The sequence below is a fragment of the Vulpes lagopus genome, chromosome 1 (genome assembly GCF_018345385.1).
Source record: "Vulpes lagopus strain Blue_001 chromosome 1, ASM1834538v1, whole genome shotgun sequence".
In the NCBI taxonomy this organism is placed as follows: domain Eukaryota; kingdom Metazoa; phylum Chordata; class Mammalia; order Carnivora; family Canidae; genus Vulpes; species Vulpes lagopus.
The window spans coordinates 113,495,507-113,511,557 of NC_054824.1; the positions used below are offsets into that span (position 1 = coordinate 113,495,507).

The 16,051-nt window shown below is 39.7% G+C and overlaps 1 protein-coding gene across 6 annotated transcripts in view; it reads left to right on the top strand.

The window, feature by feature from the left end:
- L3MBTL4 (L3MBTL histone methyl-lysine binding protein 4) overlaps positions 1–16,051 on the top strand; it is a 459,873-nt gene that overhangs the window by 273,404 nt on the left and 170,418 nt on the right. For all 6 annotated transcript variants that reach the window (XM_041724323.1, XM_041724314.1, XM_041724342.1 and 3 more), the window contains one exon: positions 7,752–7,854. In XM_041724323.1, coding sequence (XP_041580257.1) covers positions 7,752–7,854 — 103 coding nt within the window. The remainder of the gene's footprint in view (positions 1–7,751; positions 7,855–16,051) is intronic.

Below are 16,051 nucleotides of genomic sequence, written 5' to 3' on the forward strand. Positions count from 1 at the left end.
TTTATGAAGGCCTATGCTATATTCCATAATATGAGAAGAGCCTAGTTTTGTGTAAACAATTGGACACAAATTGGTGCCCTGATCCTGTGCCCGTAGTTAAGCATGAGATCCAAATTTTCTGGGATCGATCCTCTTGTTATTAGCCAGTTACCCACCATGTTATTCTGTCTCTTATTTAAAGCTCCATATATGATAAATGCATTTTATGTTTGCTAAGAAAATCTTTGTCCACTGGTCTGCTGTCTCCTTTTATTTATTTTATTTATTTTTTTAAAGATTTTATTTATTTATTCATGATAGTCACACACAGAGAGAGAGAGAGAGGCAGAGACACAGGCAGAGGGAGAAGCAGGCTCCATGCAGGGAGCTCAATGTGGGATTCGATCCCGGGTCTCCAGGATCGCGCCCCGGGCCAAAGGCAGGCGCCAAACCGCTGCACCACCTGGGATCCCTGCTGTCTCCTTTGAAATACTGACCAGAGCCCAATAGAATACGATTCACTTTTTACCATTAACTACTCATTGGGAATCTCTGTCAGATCTTGGAAAGGGTTTTCAGAAGGCTGTCCATTGCTGCTGTACTCTTCTCACCATGTGGTGGGTGGTGGTGGGGTGGTCACAGTGGCTATTTCCCTGGTGGAATAAGTATCATTATTGTAGCCACTGGTCCCCAGGACTCTGGTACATTTCTAGACATTGTCCTCCATCAGGTGGTTGATTAGTTTGCCTTCCTGTACAGATATTGCTGTTGCTATATTTTAAAGGTTTTTCTAAAACATCAGGTTAGACAAAAACAGTCACATTTGTAGGAACCTTTTCTTATTCTTTTGTTCTATTTTCCTTTCACAAAATTGTTATTCTATTTTACTTATATATCATGAAATCTAACAGCCTGAAGCCTGGGACAAGCAACCATGGTGTTTAGTTACATTATTTTCTTCTGTTTGAGAAACTCATTATTACAGCACAACGGGTATTTATTATCCCTAATTTCATTAGGAGATAAAGAATAAGTATGATTAATCTATAATTTCAGTTTGAAAGGTATGCTTATTATTTGCATTCTCCAGCATTCAAAGGTAATTATTTCATTAAAGCTTCTTAACAACTATAATGTAAATTTCCTGAGGCAAGTGGTAGAAAAAAAGCAACAAAAAAAAAAAAAAAAAAAAAAAAAAAAGCAACAAAACAAAACCAGGATACTAACCTGAAAGTTTTCCATTATCCAAAATAAAGGTAGTGAAATCTTAATTGTTTGAAATGAGAATGTCTGCATATTTGAACAGTTTCCTTTATTTATTTCTCTTTAGTTTCGGATTTAATTCTGCTGCTTCCTTTGCTCCATTCTTAATCTCAGCTGATGATTTTGGGGTTCGTTTTTCTGAGAAAACTAGTGCTGTGGGTGGAGAACTTGGCCATCTTAGCACCCAGGTCTGCCTCTTTTTTCTTCTTCCACTCTCCCTTACCTTGGGTCAGGCTTGTTGGCATCTGGTCACCAAAAATGGTCTCATTCCAGTCCCAGGAGCTCAGGGCTGCACACCCTCAACCTTCCTCAGCACTGTGCTCATAGCCACTGTCTTGCTTCCTGGCTCACTGTCTGCATGTCCTTCTCCGTCGAGGACGCCTGCCTCTGCCTGGCTGTACCTTCTTGCCCCTTTCTGACACTCTTTTAGTTTCTACAAATCATGTTTCCCAGAGCTCAGTCCTCAGGCCTGACACTAACTCACGGTGGGATCTCACCTAGTCCAGGGCTTTGAGCACCAGGTATAGAAGCCATGGCTGCAGGACACCTCTAGTCCCAGCCACACGCCCCAGGCCCTTTCCCTGGGACACTCTGTAAGGCTCAGTGAGTGTGCTCGTACTCATTTGTCAGCCCTCTCTATTCTCTAGTGCCTCCACCTAACTCAGAATATTGCTTGGGCCCATGGGACCTCAACTCTTCCCCCTTTTCTTTCTCTCCTTAGCTCTAACCACACTGGCCTTCCTGCTGTTGTCATAGGAAGTGTGCTTTCACTCCCCGTAGGATCCTGCTCACGTCAGGATTTCTTCCCTGACTATCGGCCTTAAGAGCATTCCCATGAAACGCCGGGACACCTGCACCCCGATGTTTCTAGCAGCAATGTCCACAATAGCCAAACTGTGGAAGGAGCCTCGGTGTCCATCGAAAGATGAATGGATAAAGAAGCTGTGATTTATGTATACAATGGAATATTACTCAGCAATTAGAAACGACAAATACCCACCATTTGCTTCAACGTGGATGGAACTGGAGGGTATTATGCTGAGTGAAATAAGTCAATCGGAGAAGGACAAACATTATATGGTCTCATTCATTTGGGGAATATAAATAATAGTGAAAGGGAATAGAAGGGAAGGGAGAAGAAATGGGTGGGAAATATCAGAAAGGGAGACAGAACATGAGGACTCCTAACTCTGGGAAACGAACTAGGGGTGGTGGAAGGGGAGGAGGGCGGGGCGGTGGTGAATAGGTGACGGGCACTGAGGGGGGCACTTGATGGGATGAGCACTGGGTGTTATTCTGTATGTTGGCAAATTGAACACCAATAAAAAATAAATTTATTATTAAAAAAAAGAGCATTCCCCCTTCTGCTCCATGACTTCATATGTCTTCCTAGCACCATTACTATCTGACATTCCTTTTTTTTTTTTTTTTTTTTAACTATCTGACATTCCATTATGATTTTCATTCGAGTGTTTATTGTGTCTTTGGTGCCAGAACATAAGCTCTGGGGGGACAGGGCTTTCTGTTTGATCTGCTGCCATATCCATGGTACCTGAAATCCTGTCTGGCACACAGCAGGTACTCAGTATCTCTTTAAATGAGTAAACTCTCAGTGGCTATTCAAAAGAAATATTATTTAAAACATAATATTAAGAAAATAAGAGTTAAAATATCTTCACTTGTCTGTTATCAATGACATTTAAATCTGTTCCACTTTTCTGTATATCCTCTGGTGGATATTACCACCTGATGCTAGAGTCATTTCTTTTTTAAACACTTGTTAAATGAATCAGGTTGAACTGAAAACATTTTCAGCAGCAGGAGATTAGTGTTGAAATGGGGCTAGGAAGACTGCTGCTTGATCCTCATGCTGCGACATGGGCCCACATCAATATGGAGCTCACATACGTACGTCACAGAACAGAGCATTTTCATTTGCTTCAACCAGTGTCAGTACTGTCATTCTGCTTTCAGTCACCTCTAGACCCAATAAAATAAGTTTGGAAAGTGAGCTGCTTCCTACACAGTAGGGCAGTGCTCTCGAACTCAGCCTCTCACCCACATCAAGTAGGGCAATAATAAGCCTTTTCACTCCCATCACTTTGGTGGTTGCCAGTTTGGGCTATTTTGAAATTAAGGCTGGTTCCCTTTCTCATTTTCTAGAGATGGATATAAGCTCTTTACTATATTGATTTTTCCCTTGATATCTTACATCTTCTTTACATGGCAAATAGTTTTTGTTTTAGAATAATTACTTGATTTCACAAAAGGAAAAACAAAATAAAATTGCTATTTTCTTGGATGGACTTTTCAGCTGCAAATAACACAAAACTCTTCTATAATGGCTTAATCGAAGAGGGGGTAGTATTTTTCCTGTATGATAAACACTGATGTGGTAGGTCTGCCGTGGCATGTCCTGAGTCCGGGCTTATCTTCCTTCATTCTCTGCCTTCTTGAACACTTTTGCTTTTGTCTTCGTGCTTGTCACCTCATAAGCCCTTACACCCTGCCTTCCACGAAGGTCGAAGTAAGAGGACATGGGCAAAGCAACACCAGCATCGCCTTTACCCTTCTACTAGGAAAGAAAAGCATTTGTAGACATCCTTATTTTGCATTTGCCTTAGGTCTAACTGTCCCATATGGTGTCAGATGACCACATCTGGTTGTGAGAGGCTGGGAAAGCCAACTGGGCCCATTGCTGCCCTGAACCAAATCAGGGTTCAATCAGCAGCAAGGGGGGAATGGATGTTGGGTGGGCAACTGCAAAGTCTTCCTTGGCTACTTATGGCAACCAGGTAATTCCATGTGAATGGGGACCCACGAGGACATTTTACTTATTGTATCATTTGAGTGTGAAGCTTTGTTCCTTACTCAGATAATTTCCAGTCTACAAGGATATTTTCCATTTCATTTTGTTTTTGCAGGAAGAACTCTTGCCATTAGATTTACTCCTACCTAAGTAAAATTTTCATAGAAGACTTGAAATAAATTAGGAGCTATTCATGCTGCTTAATGGTAGCTCATAGTATTAAGAAATAGAAAACCAGAGATTGATTTTAGACATGCTCAGCTCTGAAATAAGAATAAGATGAGGGGGATGCCTGGGTGGCTCAGTGGTTGAGCACCTGCTTTTTACTCAGGTCATGATCCCGGGATCCTGAGATAGAGTCCCACATCAGGCTCCTGCAGGAAGCCTGCTTCTCTCTCTGCCTATGTCTCTGCCTCTTTCTGTGTGTATCTCTCATGAATAAATAAATAAAATCTTTTTTAAAAAACTTAAAAAAATAAAATGGGGATTAGTTCACAGCATTGTGGTCAGAATATACCAAATAATGCTTTTAAATGTTAATTGTTGTTTTTATGATTCTTGATTTGTTTACAGAACATACTAATTCAGTATTTATTATATGCCAGTTGCTGCTGTAGTGGGTTCTGGGGCTCCAATGGTAGACACATTAGATAAGGTCAGTGTCCTCACTCTAGGAAAGAGAGACAGGAGATTAGCAGATCCACTAGGAAATTAATTTCAATTAAAGGGGCAAAAAGAAGGCAGAAGGTGGTAAATAAAAAGGTCTCTCTAAAAAGAAGGATTTCAAATTGAGAACATGTTTTTTCTTGGGACCTCATTCTCTAAACATCCAAGTTAAAGGGCAGATACTCTTGGTGAAAATGCAGTTGTTTTCTGGGGGAAAAAAAACTAATTTTATCATAGTTTCCCTTATCCTAGAGGCAATAATATGGAGTGTAGAATTTACAGGTTTCTTTTCCCCAACAGACTAATTCACCTTTGGGTCAGCCCATTAAACTTCATCATACAAAATGTACCAGAAAAATTCTTAGATTCCATGCTTTTTTTTATTGTATGTTCTTCTCTACTTCGTGATGACCCTTGCTGTGGTTCTTAATATAATAATTCTCACAATAGTGAGATCATACCCCTCCTCATGTATCTGACAAGGAGAGAAATATGACCCCTGTCAGGGCTCTGGAAATAAATATGCATTGATAAATATTTAAAAGATCACTTTAATCCTTAATTTAATCAAGTGCATTGAAATAGTACTAAAAAAATATATTAAGGTGCCTTCACTGACAATTTCCTGGAATGTTGTTCACACAGAATGACACCAGGGTTGACCGATGGAGAGCATTTACTTGTTGGTTTGTTTATAGATTTAATATTTCAGGCCTTTGTGAGGTGGCCTTGGTAGTATATTATGAGGTACAGCTTGGAGAAAAGTCTATTTATATTTATGTTTGTGTGCTTTTTCTTATAGATCTTTTTATTTGCCAACCAACACAAACATACTTCTTAATTAGAGATTTGTTTACAGTTTTTTTTTTAACCTAGATTCCTTGGATTTGTTTAAAAGTTTTTTTCTTTTTAAAGGCTGCTTCCAAAAACTACCTTTGGATGGGGCAACTCATTTCTCTGTTTATCCCTCAAGGTGTCTTGCAAAATTATGAGAGCATAAGTATCTAAGACAGACTTTCTTGTTGCTCAGTAAACTTGATGAAACTGTATTTGAGGTATAAATATTTGTTGTAATGTCTCGTAGAATTTGTCGTATGTAGCCTGTGAGCTTGTATATAGCCCGTGAGCATCTATAGCATACTGGTGGTAAATGAAGCTGTAGAAATGGATGGCCCAGGAACATATCTTGAGGTTCTCTGGCATTTTCAGATTAACTAGAGGAGGGAAATATGGCAAAGGATATTACAAGAGAATGCCCATTTATAGCAAGGAAACTGTCAGGGAGTGACGTCACCAAAGCTTGTGGACAATAACAACTCAAGAAGGGATGGTGATTAGTGGCATCAAGACAGGGAGTGTGATGCATACCTAGCAGTACAAGTTGGGCTTAGTGCATAGAAGTCATTAGTGACCTTAGAAGATTGACATGATTTGCAAAGTGAGATGTGAAGAAACAGCAATAACTTCTTTGAGAAGTTTGCCTGGGAAGGGGAAAAGAATAAATGGCTGCTAAAGGGGAATGTGGATCTCAAGGAGAGTTCTAAACTTTTGTTTACTGTTTCATTTTGTCTTTATTTCTTTTTATAATGGGGAAACTGGAGTTTGTTTAAATACTGGTATGAAAGATTCAGTAATCCAAGAGTGGTTAGAATATATGAGAACCTAAAGACTCTGTAGATAAAACCCAAATAGAAAGGGTGAGAGACCTGCTCTGGAGGGAAGAGAGCACTCCCCACACTGATTGATGCAAAGGCAGGAGAGGATGCTGTACCCCCAGGACAAGCTCCTGTTTTCCCAGTGAAGTGCAAGCAGTAGAAGCTGTGAGAGCCAGAGGGCAGAGGCTGGGGGGGCGGGGGCGGAACTCAGGTGACCCTGAAGACAGTAGTTTTGGTAACAATGAATCTACACCATTTGTGTAGTTTCCTGGAGAACTTAGTCTTGTGAAACACAGACCAGCAGGGTAGTGCCACTGACTCTTTAGCTGGCTCTTTATTTTCTTTTCACAGCCACCCATCGTAGAAGTTCAGCAAGGCAAGGGAGCTTCAGATATTTGCAACGGAGGGTAACTGCTGGTTGGCAGACTTGAAGACAAGGGAAGGCAGTTACGATGAGAGGGGACTGAGGATGGGAAAGAAGGGAACTCATGGCCTGGGAACTCCCACGATGTTGAAACATCATCAGCTGCTGGGCTACCTGAGTGAGCAATCTGGAAGGATGTGATTTTGTAGTCAGAGGGCCTGTATGCTTAGTGCTTTTGGAAGCAGTGTCATTTTGGGTGATGACAAGACCCAGAGAGTTTACTCTGGAAGGAGAGCAGACTGAGGAGAATCACAGAACAGAGAAAGAGGGTTTAACTCCTGATAATCTTTAGAGATAGATTGCCTCTTGGGCTTGACAAAATTCATCTCTGGCTTGGAATGGTTATATGTAGTATAGCATTAGCATTAGTATTAAATATATACAGCATTAATAGTACTATTAATAGAGGATAAGTGTATTTTACGTAGTTTGAGTATAGTGTATTGTAGTATGGATTGGGCCATTCTTTTTTTTAGGTAGCTTTGACAGCTACTTGAGTAAGCATGGGTAGGGCTATGTTCCCCATCTTTGGCAGGCCTCATTTACTAGCTGAATTTCTGTCCAGCATTTGGGGGAGCTTGCTGTGGTTGAGTGGGAGTTTCAAGGAGAACCACAAACCACACCTCACCCTTTCACATTCTTCGCTCATGGTTATATTGCCTTTGCCAGTATTATTCTCTGAAAGGAAGGAGTGGATGTTCTTATATTTTTAAAAAATTTCAATGCCTATATGTTTTGCTCTGCCTCAGATATTAGTTGCGTTAGCGTTATCTATAACAGCACTGATATTTTCTAGTAAGTCGTGTTATAAAACATCACAAGTATCCACTAAGTGTTTCAGTGATGGTTGGTTTTTAATTTGCAAAGTCTCAATGAATATCATTTACATATTTTAGTATTTCTAGTTCTTCTTTACTGAGGGTGTTTTCAAGGTATGTTCTTTTACTTCCTGAAGGAGCAAATGATGTGAAAATCCTTCCAGGTCAAGCTGTTTGTCCTACTCCAGGGTGCCGAGGAATAGGCCATATCCGTGGTCCACGGTATTCAGGACATCACAGGTAAAAATTTTTCTTGTTTAAATTATTTCAGGGATGAATTGGAAAAGTCTGCAGAGTAGCAGCTATAGACAGCATCATAAATGACTCTTGGAGCCAAATGCCTTTGCATCATACCCCCTTCTCAGTGTTCCTAAAGCCCCTCCTTGACATTTCCTGCTGCCTGCCCACCTCTGCCCTTCCTGGGGCCTTCTTGGACCCCTGAGGCCTCGTCCAGACCCACATCAATCCCCAGAGCCTCTGCTGTCTGACGCTTTTCTTAACAAGTGCCCATTCCATTGGACATGCTCACCACTCTGTGTCCCACCCCAGGCCTGAATTTTCTCCACGTGAATGTTGAGTCCTGCTTTCTTCTAGAGAAATTCTAGTACCTCTTGCCTTTCCCCACCTCTTGTTTTCCCTTGTCCTTATTTCTTTTTCTCTGTGTCTTATTCATTTGGAGATGAGATAATTCTGTGATAGAATAGAAAGTAATAAGTGTGAAGTTATACTGCAGCATATACCCATGTTTTCAATATTTTGTAATAATATAGAGAAGATAGTGCTTGTAAGAAAAAGTATGTATAAATAAGTCTGTTAAGTCCCTACTGCTTTTTCTGTTCCCATCAATCGGTAAAATAATGTATAGATGAATTATTCATATTGGTGATCTAGTTATAGAATATGTAAACTAAAAAATTGTTTAAATACATAAAACAAAAAGTATAAAGAGAAAAGAATAAGTTATGTGATATGTGAAGGAAGAAAGTATTTGTTTGAATAAAAGAGATCCAAATGAAAGTCCTTGCTTTATCAGGTGGTTGCAATCCTGGAGACCAGTGCTGAAAACATTTCTAAATTAATCAAAGCAAATGTTACTATAAGAAATAAACACTCCCAAATAGCATAAATGAATATGTTATATGTGTAAATATGACATTAAAACTTAAGAGAAAAAGATATAGATATAGATAGATATAGATATAGAATCCATTAAAGAGTATTAAGATGTGCCAGCATCTTGGGTACTTGGGGAAATGTGTAGGAGTCACGGACCAGGAGAGTGGGGCTGAACTCGCTGGAGACGTTGTGGTGTTGTGTGGGGGAAAGGAGGAAAAGAGAGTAAAGGACATAAAGAAGGAGGCTAAGGGGGTAATCACACCATTTGGGAGGGAGCTCTGTATTAGGTGAGGACCCTGTTGGAGCAGATAGAACCACTTTTCAGACATCCCCAGGGGTATATATGGCTATGAAGAATCTTCCTCAGGCTTTTCTTGTGTGTTCTTTACATGATGTTTTTTTTTTAATCTAGAGCTGTGAACCCCAATATGATTAGTCACTAGTAATATGTGTCTGTTTACATTAAAATTAATTAAATTTAAACAAAATTAAGGCCTCAGTTGCTCAGTGACACTTAGTCAGGTATACCCAGTGGCTACCATACTGGATGGCATGGAAAATTCTATAAAATAGCCCTGAGAGTGTTTACCATGTTCTTCCTTCTCACAGTAGATTTTTGAGTAGCAAGTATTTCCAGATGAAAAGTTAGTGCTTCTTTCAAAACTCAGGTCATTATCCTGCAAGTTAGCAAGACCATAACATTGTGGCTGGTCTGTCCCTTAGTGTTTTGTTGAGTTTACCCTCCTCAGGCACTGGGGCTGAGATAACAAGTATCACCCTAGACAGCTCTGTAAGATTGCCAGGTAGCTCAGTCAAGGTATCTTCTTCCATTTCATCACAGCTGGCTTGCCTCCCACACTGTTTCTGTGTGGCTCACTTGCCTCTCCCTGCCTGGATTCTGAAAACATTGTGAACAGAGTCACAATGGATGTGCTCCACTTTGTCCCAGCAGCTTCCCAGAAGCTTTTCTCATTCAGGATGGCACAGAGAGACCCAATCGTTGTCTTATTTGTAGGATCTTCTCCATCCACCAAGTATCCTTTAAAGGTTGGCCTCAGAACTTGTGAAGAAACTAGAAGAATATGGAAGTAGAGTTTAAGGAAAGGCATTCTGTGGAGCTTAAGAAAAAATGTATCATATGTGATAGACATTTTTAGGGAGCTAGAAAGCACAAGGCATTCATTCTCCAGACCTCATGATTCATGGGGGTGCTCGGGACATCATCTTCGTGACTGGGTCTTGGCTATTCTCCTGCGCTAGACATTGTTATGCTAGAGCAGGGCTTCTGTAAGTAAAAGTCTTCAAAAGCTTAATGATTCCATTATCTCAGAAAAGAAAAATAATAAGCAATGACTACCTGTGATAATGGAAAAGATAAAAATGAGACAACTGGATAGGTTTTGAACTTGCATTTAGAACTTAAAAGGCATTAAAACTGTCAGACAAATTCTGACTTACCTATGGAAAGAGCTTTTATGATATTTAATACTATTTTGTATTCAAAGAATGAGGACAAACTTATGGCCAGATTATAGTTGATTGTAAAGCAGTCATGGAGGGTGGAGGTCATGGACAATATCAGGTTAGCTCCAGTACCCACAGATATTCCTCTCTTCCTTTAACCATTTCCAATCACAGGTCTTGTCTTTATCAAGGTTAGCCTCCAGATGTTAGTTACTCATTGACTGACTGTGTCCATTTTTAGTTCATACATTGATTTCTTTTTAAACCACCAACTCGTTTTCAATTCTCTTCAGGTAATCACATTCTGAATATCATTTGCTAAGTTAATCCATGTACTAATGTAACTATGAGTATAACTTAATAAGAATTTGCTTAAATTCTCTTGGAACTAATTGGGCAAGAACTGGTTTGATAAATCATTCATATTCTCTGGTCTTTGTGTTCATGCATTTCAGTTATCTTAATTTTTCATAGTTCTAGGATGAAAAATATCGTTCTTCAGTATGTGTCTTTGGTGATATCTGTTGAGAATATTACACACACACACACACACACACACACACACACACCCTAACTACACCTGCTGGGAATTTGCTCTAACATACCCAAAGTTGTCTTTGTATATTTTCCTTCTTGTTTGTCAGTGAGATGGTAAGCAGGAGATGAAAATTTTTTAAAATGCTGCATTCTCCCAGAGCCCTGGATGTATTGTTATAATCATTGTTATAATCATCCCTAGCTTGAGTTTCCTGAAGCATGTTAGGTTAGACTTGCATATTCTAAAATTATTTTTTTCTCTTATCATAAATAGGTACCTTTACCAAGTAGTCATCCTTCTACAAAATGCTTTTTACAGTCTCTAGAAGAGTTTTAGACAAGTATTTTTACATCTAAAAAAAGGAAGAAAATAATAAAACCAGAAACCCCTCCAGCTTCACTAAGGTCTGCATAAAACAGCTCAGTTGACCTCTGCTTCCCAAGCCTTAGGGAACACTTGGAAGTAGAGTGCCGCACGTTAAGGAGGACAGTGATTTTAGCTGTTCTTCTACAAAATCCTCCTAGGCAACAAAGTGCTTGCGAGGAGGGAGTCTTGTTTTTACCATTTGATGTCAGAATTTCTGATTTTGATACTGAAGGTTTGGTGTTTTGAAAGGAAGTAAACAATTCTCTTTAAATAAGTTGTTGGTGTCTTGTAGAGCTGACAAGGAGTGCTGTGGCATCAGGATACAGCTGATGACAGTTGAAAATAATACATCACTTTAAGCTATCAGGTGGACTCTTGGTGTCCTTTTTAGATGGATTTCAGACAGGTTTACTTTAGTTTTCATTGAAATAGTCAAGGAGTTAACAGTAATATTCAAAGCTGCTTAGAGTTCATGTGAAATCTGTATAAGCCATTATTTGAGAAAAATTGCATCAGTTCTTATCTGTATGAAAATAGGACTTTTGGCACACAATTATCACACAATTTGCATGTTATTTGAATGAATTTACATAGTGAATAAAATGGAGTAGGTGTGTTTGTTAACACAGAAATATAGAAATATTTAAAGATGACAATATTGGGACTCTAAATTGTAAACTTACTTTAAGCCAGGGTCTGGGATTAGACAAGAATTTGTTCTTTCTAAATGAGTAGAACATGGGGCAGCCCGGGTGGCTCAGCGATTTAGCGCCACTTTCCGCCCAGGTTGTGATCCTGGACACCCAGGATCAAATCCCACATCAGGCTCCCTGCATGGAGCCTGCTTCTCCCTCTGCCAGTATCTTGGCCTCTCTCTCTCTCACTCCATGTCTCTCGTGAATAAATAAAATCTTTAAAAATAATAAATGAGTAGAACATAGACTCAGAAAGACTTGATCCACTTCTGCATCATAAAACATACAAAGATGGAGCACCTGGATGGCTGAGTTGGTTAAACATCTGCCTTTGGCTCAGGTCATGATCTTGGGATCCTGGGATACAGCCCTGCACTGCATCAGGCTCCCTGCTCAGAGGGGAGCCTGCTTCTCCCTCTCCCTCTACCCTTCACCCCACTTATGCTCGCTCGCTTGCTCTCTTGCTCTCACTCTCTCTTGCTCTCTGTCTCAAATAAATATAAATCTTAAAGAAAACATACAAAGGTAATTTATTTAGGAGCTAATAATTACATTCTTTACACAGAGAGCCAGGTATTGTCACAAGGCAAAGACCTCTTGCCCCAGTGTTCCTGTGTGGCATACAGGACACACATTGCTGGCGTTGCACCATAAAGAATACAAATTAAAACAAAAAACCCCACACAAATGAAAAAAAGGACATCTACTGCTCACAAGTGAGGACGTCACTGTACATTTTGAGTGCTGTTCATGGAAATTTATGGCACAACTCAGCCTCTGTTCATGATTTATGAACTATTTTGCCAGTGCGGTATGTGTGTTTCATAGAATGTATGTATGTGTGGGGTGTGTGTGAATGTGGTGTGTACACATGTGTGGTGTGTGTGTGTGTGAGTGCAGATAGGGTGTGGGAGTGTGTGTGTGTATATGTGGTGTAGGTGTATGTGTGTGATGTATGTATATGTGGTATACGACTAGGGCCTATTGAACTTCTCTGGCTCTTGATCTCCTGGCATTCTTAGAAGTAGATTTTCCTCTTCAAGAATTTGCTGTGCTGTTCTCCTGTCCGTTGGGTGCATTTTGAGCAAACACTCCCCAGTTGGGTGGCAGGACGGCATCTGCGCACAAACTCCTGCATCCAGCCTCTGATCCCTCCCAGCCCTGCCACCCAGGCTCCAACTCTCCTCCTAAGTCTCTCTCAGCCACAGTTGGGCCCCTTAGTGGCCTGCCTAGTCATCATTTCCCCACTCCTGGTGACCTTCCCCAGCTCCCTGTCCTTGCCTTCCCTCTACTGTGAACTGGTTTCTCCGTAGGGAGCCTCCTTCCTGGGATTCCCTTGCCCTCCTTTCTGTCACATGCTTTATTTCCTGGGTTTCAAGTCTTTCCCTGGTTTATTTTCTCCTAGCTAGTTTTTGGGGTAGGATTTGTGGGAGGTAGTAGTTGGGTTGTTTGTTTTTAATATCAAAAATATCTTTTCTTTCTCTTTAACCATAGTCATTGACTTATGTATAGAATTCCAGCTTCAGAATATTGAAGGTATCACTCCATTTTCCCTCTGTGTACCAGAAGTCAGCTGCCTTTCAAATTTCACTTCAGGAAAAGCTTGGTCTTCCTCTTCCTCCACCCCATCCTCTGCAAGAATTTCAGGCCCTGGATTTCAGGACCTTCTCTTTATCAGTGGTGTTCTGAAATGAGTTTGCATTCATAGATTCAGTCTGCAAACTCAGGCCTTTTGTTTCTGGGAAATGTTCCTGTGGTATTTCTTGAGTGATACCTCCTTTCTGTGTGCTCTGCTTGCATGCCCGCACCAGCCCTTCCATGTCCTCCTCCAGCTTGAATTTCCCTGTCTTTCGTTCCTTTCTATGGACTACTTCCTCAACCTTGACTTACGCTCCTTTGATTGAAGTTTTTAATTGTACTCTGACTTATCTTTTCGGTTTCTCAAAACACATCCTTATTCTCTGATTCTTTTTTTTTTTACTTTTATTGCATCCTGTTCTTATTTGATGGATCGTGTGTCTTTTTTTTTTTAACTCTCTGACAGTATTTGAGGCTGTTGTTTTCCTGCTCCCTGCACTGTTTTTTTTTTTTTTTCCTCCACCCAGATACTTGTGTTTTGACTGGGCTTTGGTGAGGTTGGTTGGCTTCTTTATGTTATATGAAGGACATTTCTGTAATCTCAGCAGTCCCTTCTCCATGTTCACTCTTGAGAACGAGGCATCAGAAATCTGGTACGCACCTCTGCATGCATGTTTGGGGCCTGCCTGCTTGGTGAGTTTCATGAACTGGTCAGGCAGGGACCCAGCCATGGCCGAGGAGCCCGCCACCAGCAGTGAACTTCCTCTTCTGAGTAAGTTCCTTCCAGCAGACATAATGCTCCCAAACATTTCCTGGGTGCTTTTCTGCCATCCTCTCTCTGCAGACTCTTGGCTGTCGCCTTATCCATTTTCCAGCTTAAAAAATATATCGACTTATCTGCTGTCATTTTTTTCTCTTTTGTTTTGTGTTTATGCATTTATACCCTCTCATTCATTTATGTGATTTTTTTTTTTTTTTTAAGAAATGAGAGAAGAGGGCAGCCCTGGTGGCTCAGTGGTTTAGCGCTGCCTTCGGCCCAGGGCATGATCCTGGAGTCCCAGGATCGAGTCCCATGTCAGGCCCCCTGCATGGAACCCTCTGCCTGTGTCTCTGCCTCTCTCTCTCTCTCTCTTTCTCTCTCTGTCTGTCTCTCGTGAATAAATAAATAAAAATCTTAAAAAAAAAAATAAACGAAAGGAGAGATTTATTATGAAGGAGAAAGGATAAATTTAATTTTCCAATCTGCCATATTTTCTTAGTTTTAAAACTTGATTTACCCCCTCCAAATAATAGTTAAGCTAATATTATATAATTTTATTTCTCTCTGTTGTTGTTTTACCTTATCATAATAGCACTTTCTCCTTCATATCCATAGAAAATAAAAGATTGTGTAGAATGTCTTTTTATTGGCTCTGTAAATTTGTGAATTTGTAGTGGCTGATTGGAATACTGTGTTCAAAAGGATTCTCAAAGGCATGATTTTAATTTTATATGCACAGTACTTCTTAATTTATTGTCACCTTCAGTTAAAACTTTATCATGCCAAGAGAGTACCTTTTTTTTTTTAATTTATGATAGTCACACAGAGAGAGAGAGAGAGAGAGAGAGGGAGGCAGAGACACAGGAGGGAGAAGCAGGCTCCACGTGGGACTCGATCCCGTGACTCCAGGATCGCGCCCTGGGCCAAAGGCAGGCGCCAAACCGCTGCGCCACCCAGGGATCCCAAGAGAATACCTTTATGACATGTGTTCACGTTTATCTAATTCCATTGTCGCTTGGGCTGTCATTTTCTTTGACTTTATGTAACCACATAGTGAAATTGAACTGAGTAGAAATTTAGAAATAAACTTGAAGATGTATTTTTACTTAAATAAGTAAAAAGAAAAAGGATCTGACTTTGGGTAACACTTTTAATTCTCAAAATAACATGATTAATTACTCAATTTAGTAAAAGAATTGATAAAGTAATGAAAGATCAGCCTCAGGTCTTTAAATCACTTCTCTCCATTACTTAGAATTCTTGAAGGTTAATGTACACGTCTGATTTTACTCATTGGGAAATAATTGTGTAAGAATTCTAGTTTTTTTCCCTTTCTTTAAAGAAGGTTGCATAAATTGAATGCTTAATTTTATAGCAGTTGAGGCACTGATTTCCAAAGAGACTATATCCTTTGGCATACTCTAAGGATTTTATTAAGTACAAAATTTCAAATTACATGGATTGCCAAGGTTGTAGAAATTATATCCTTATGATGAAAGTAGATGTGACTTTTACTTTATTTCTGTGTGAGACCAGTTTATGGAAATTAATGGTATGCTAAAATGATGATATCTGTTTAGTTTAAATCACCTTAAAAACCAAAATAAAATAAAATTTTAAAAATCAAAGTAAAATATAGACAAAGTCTATTCTCTTAAAAATTAGAAATTTTACCATGTTACTTTGAATTGATACCATTTTATTGAATAAGTAATCCATGGTCAATAGTAAAACTTTGGGTAATGTACAGAAGTATTCAAGAATAAATAAAGACCACTCATATTCCAACCACAAACTTATATGCCTTAAATCTGTTTCATTTTTCAGACTTTGTCATATATGTGTGTTTTCTGTGAGTAAAATCAAGACAGCATATACAACTTCTCCTTTTGTTAAAAATTTCTCAGGTATATTAATTGG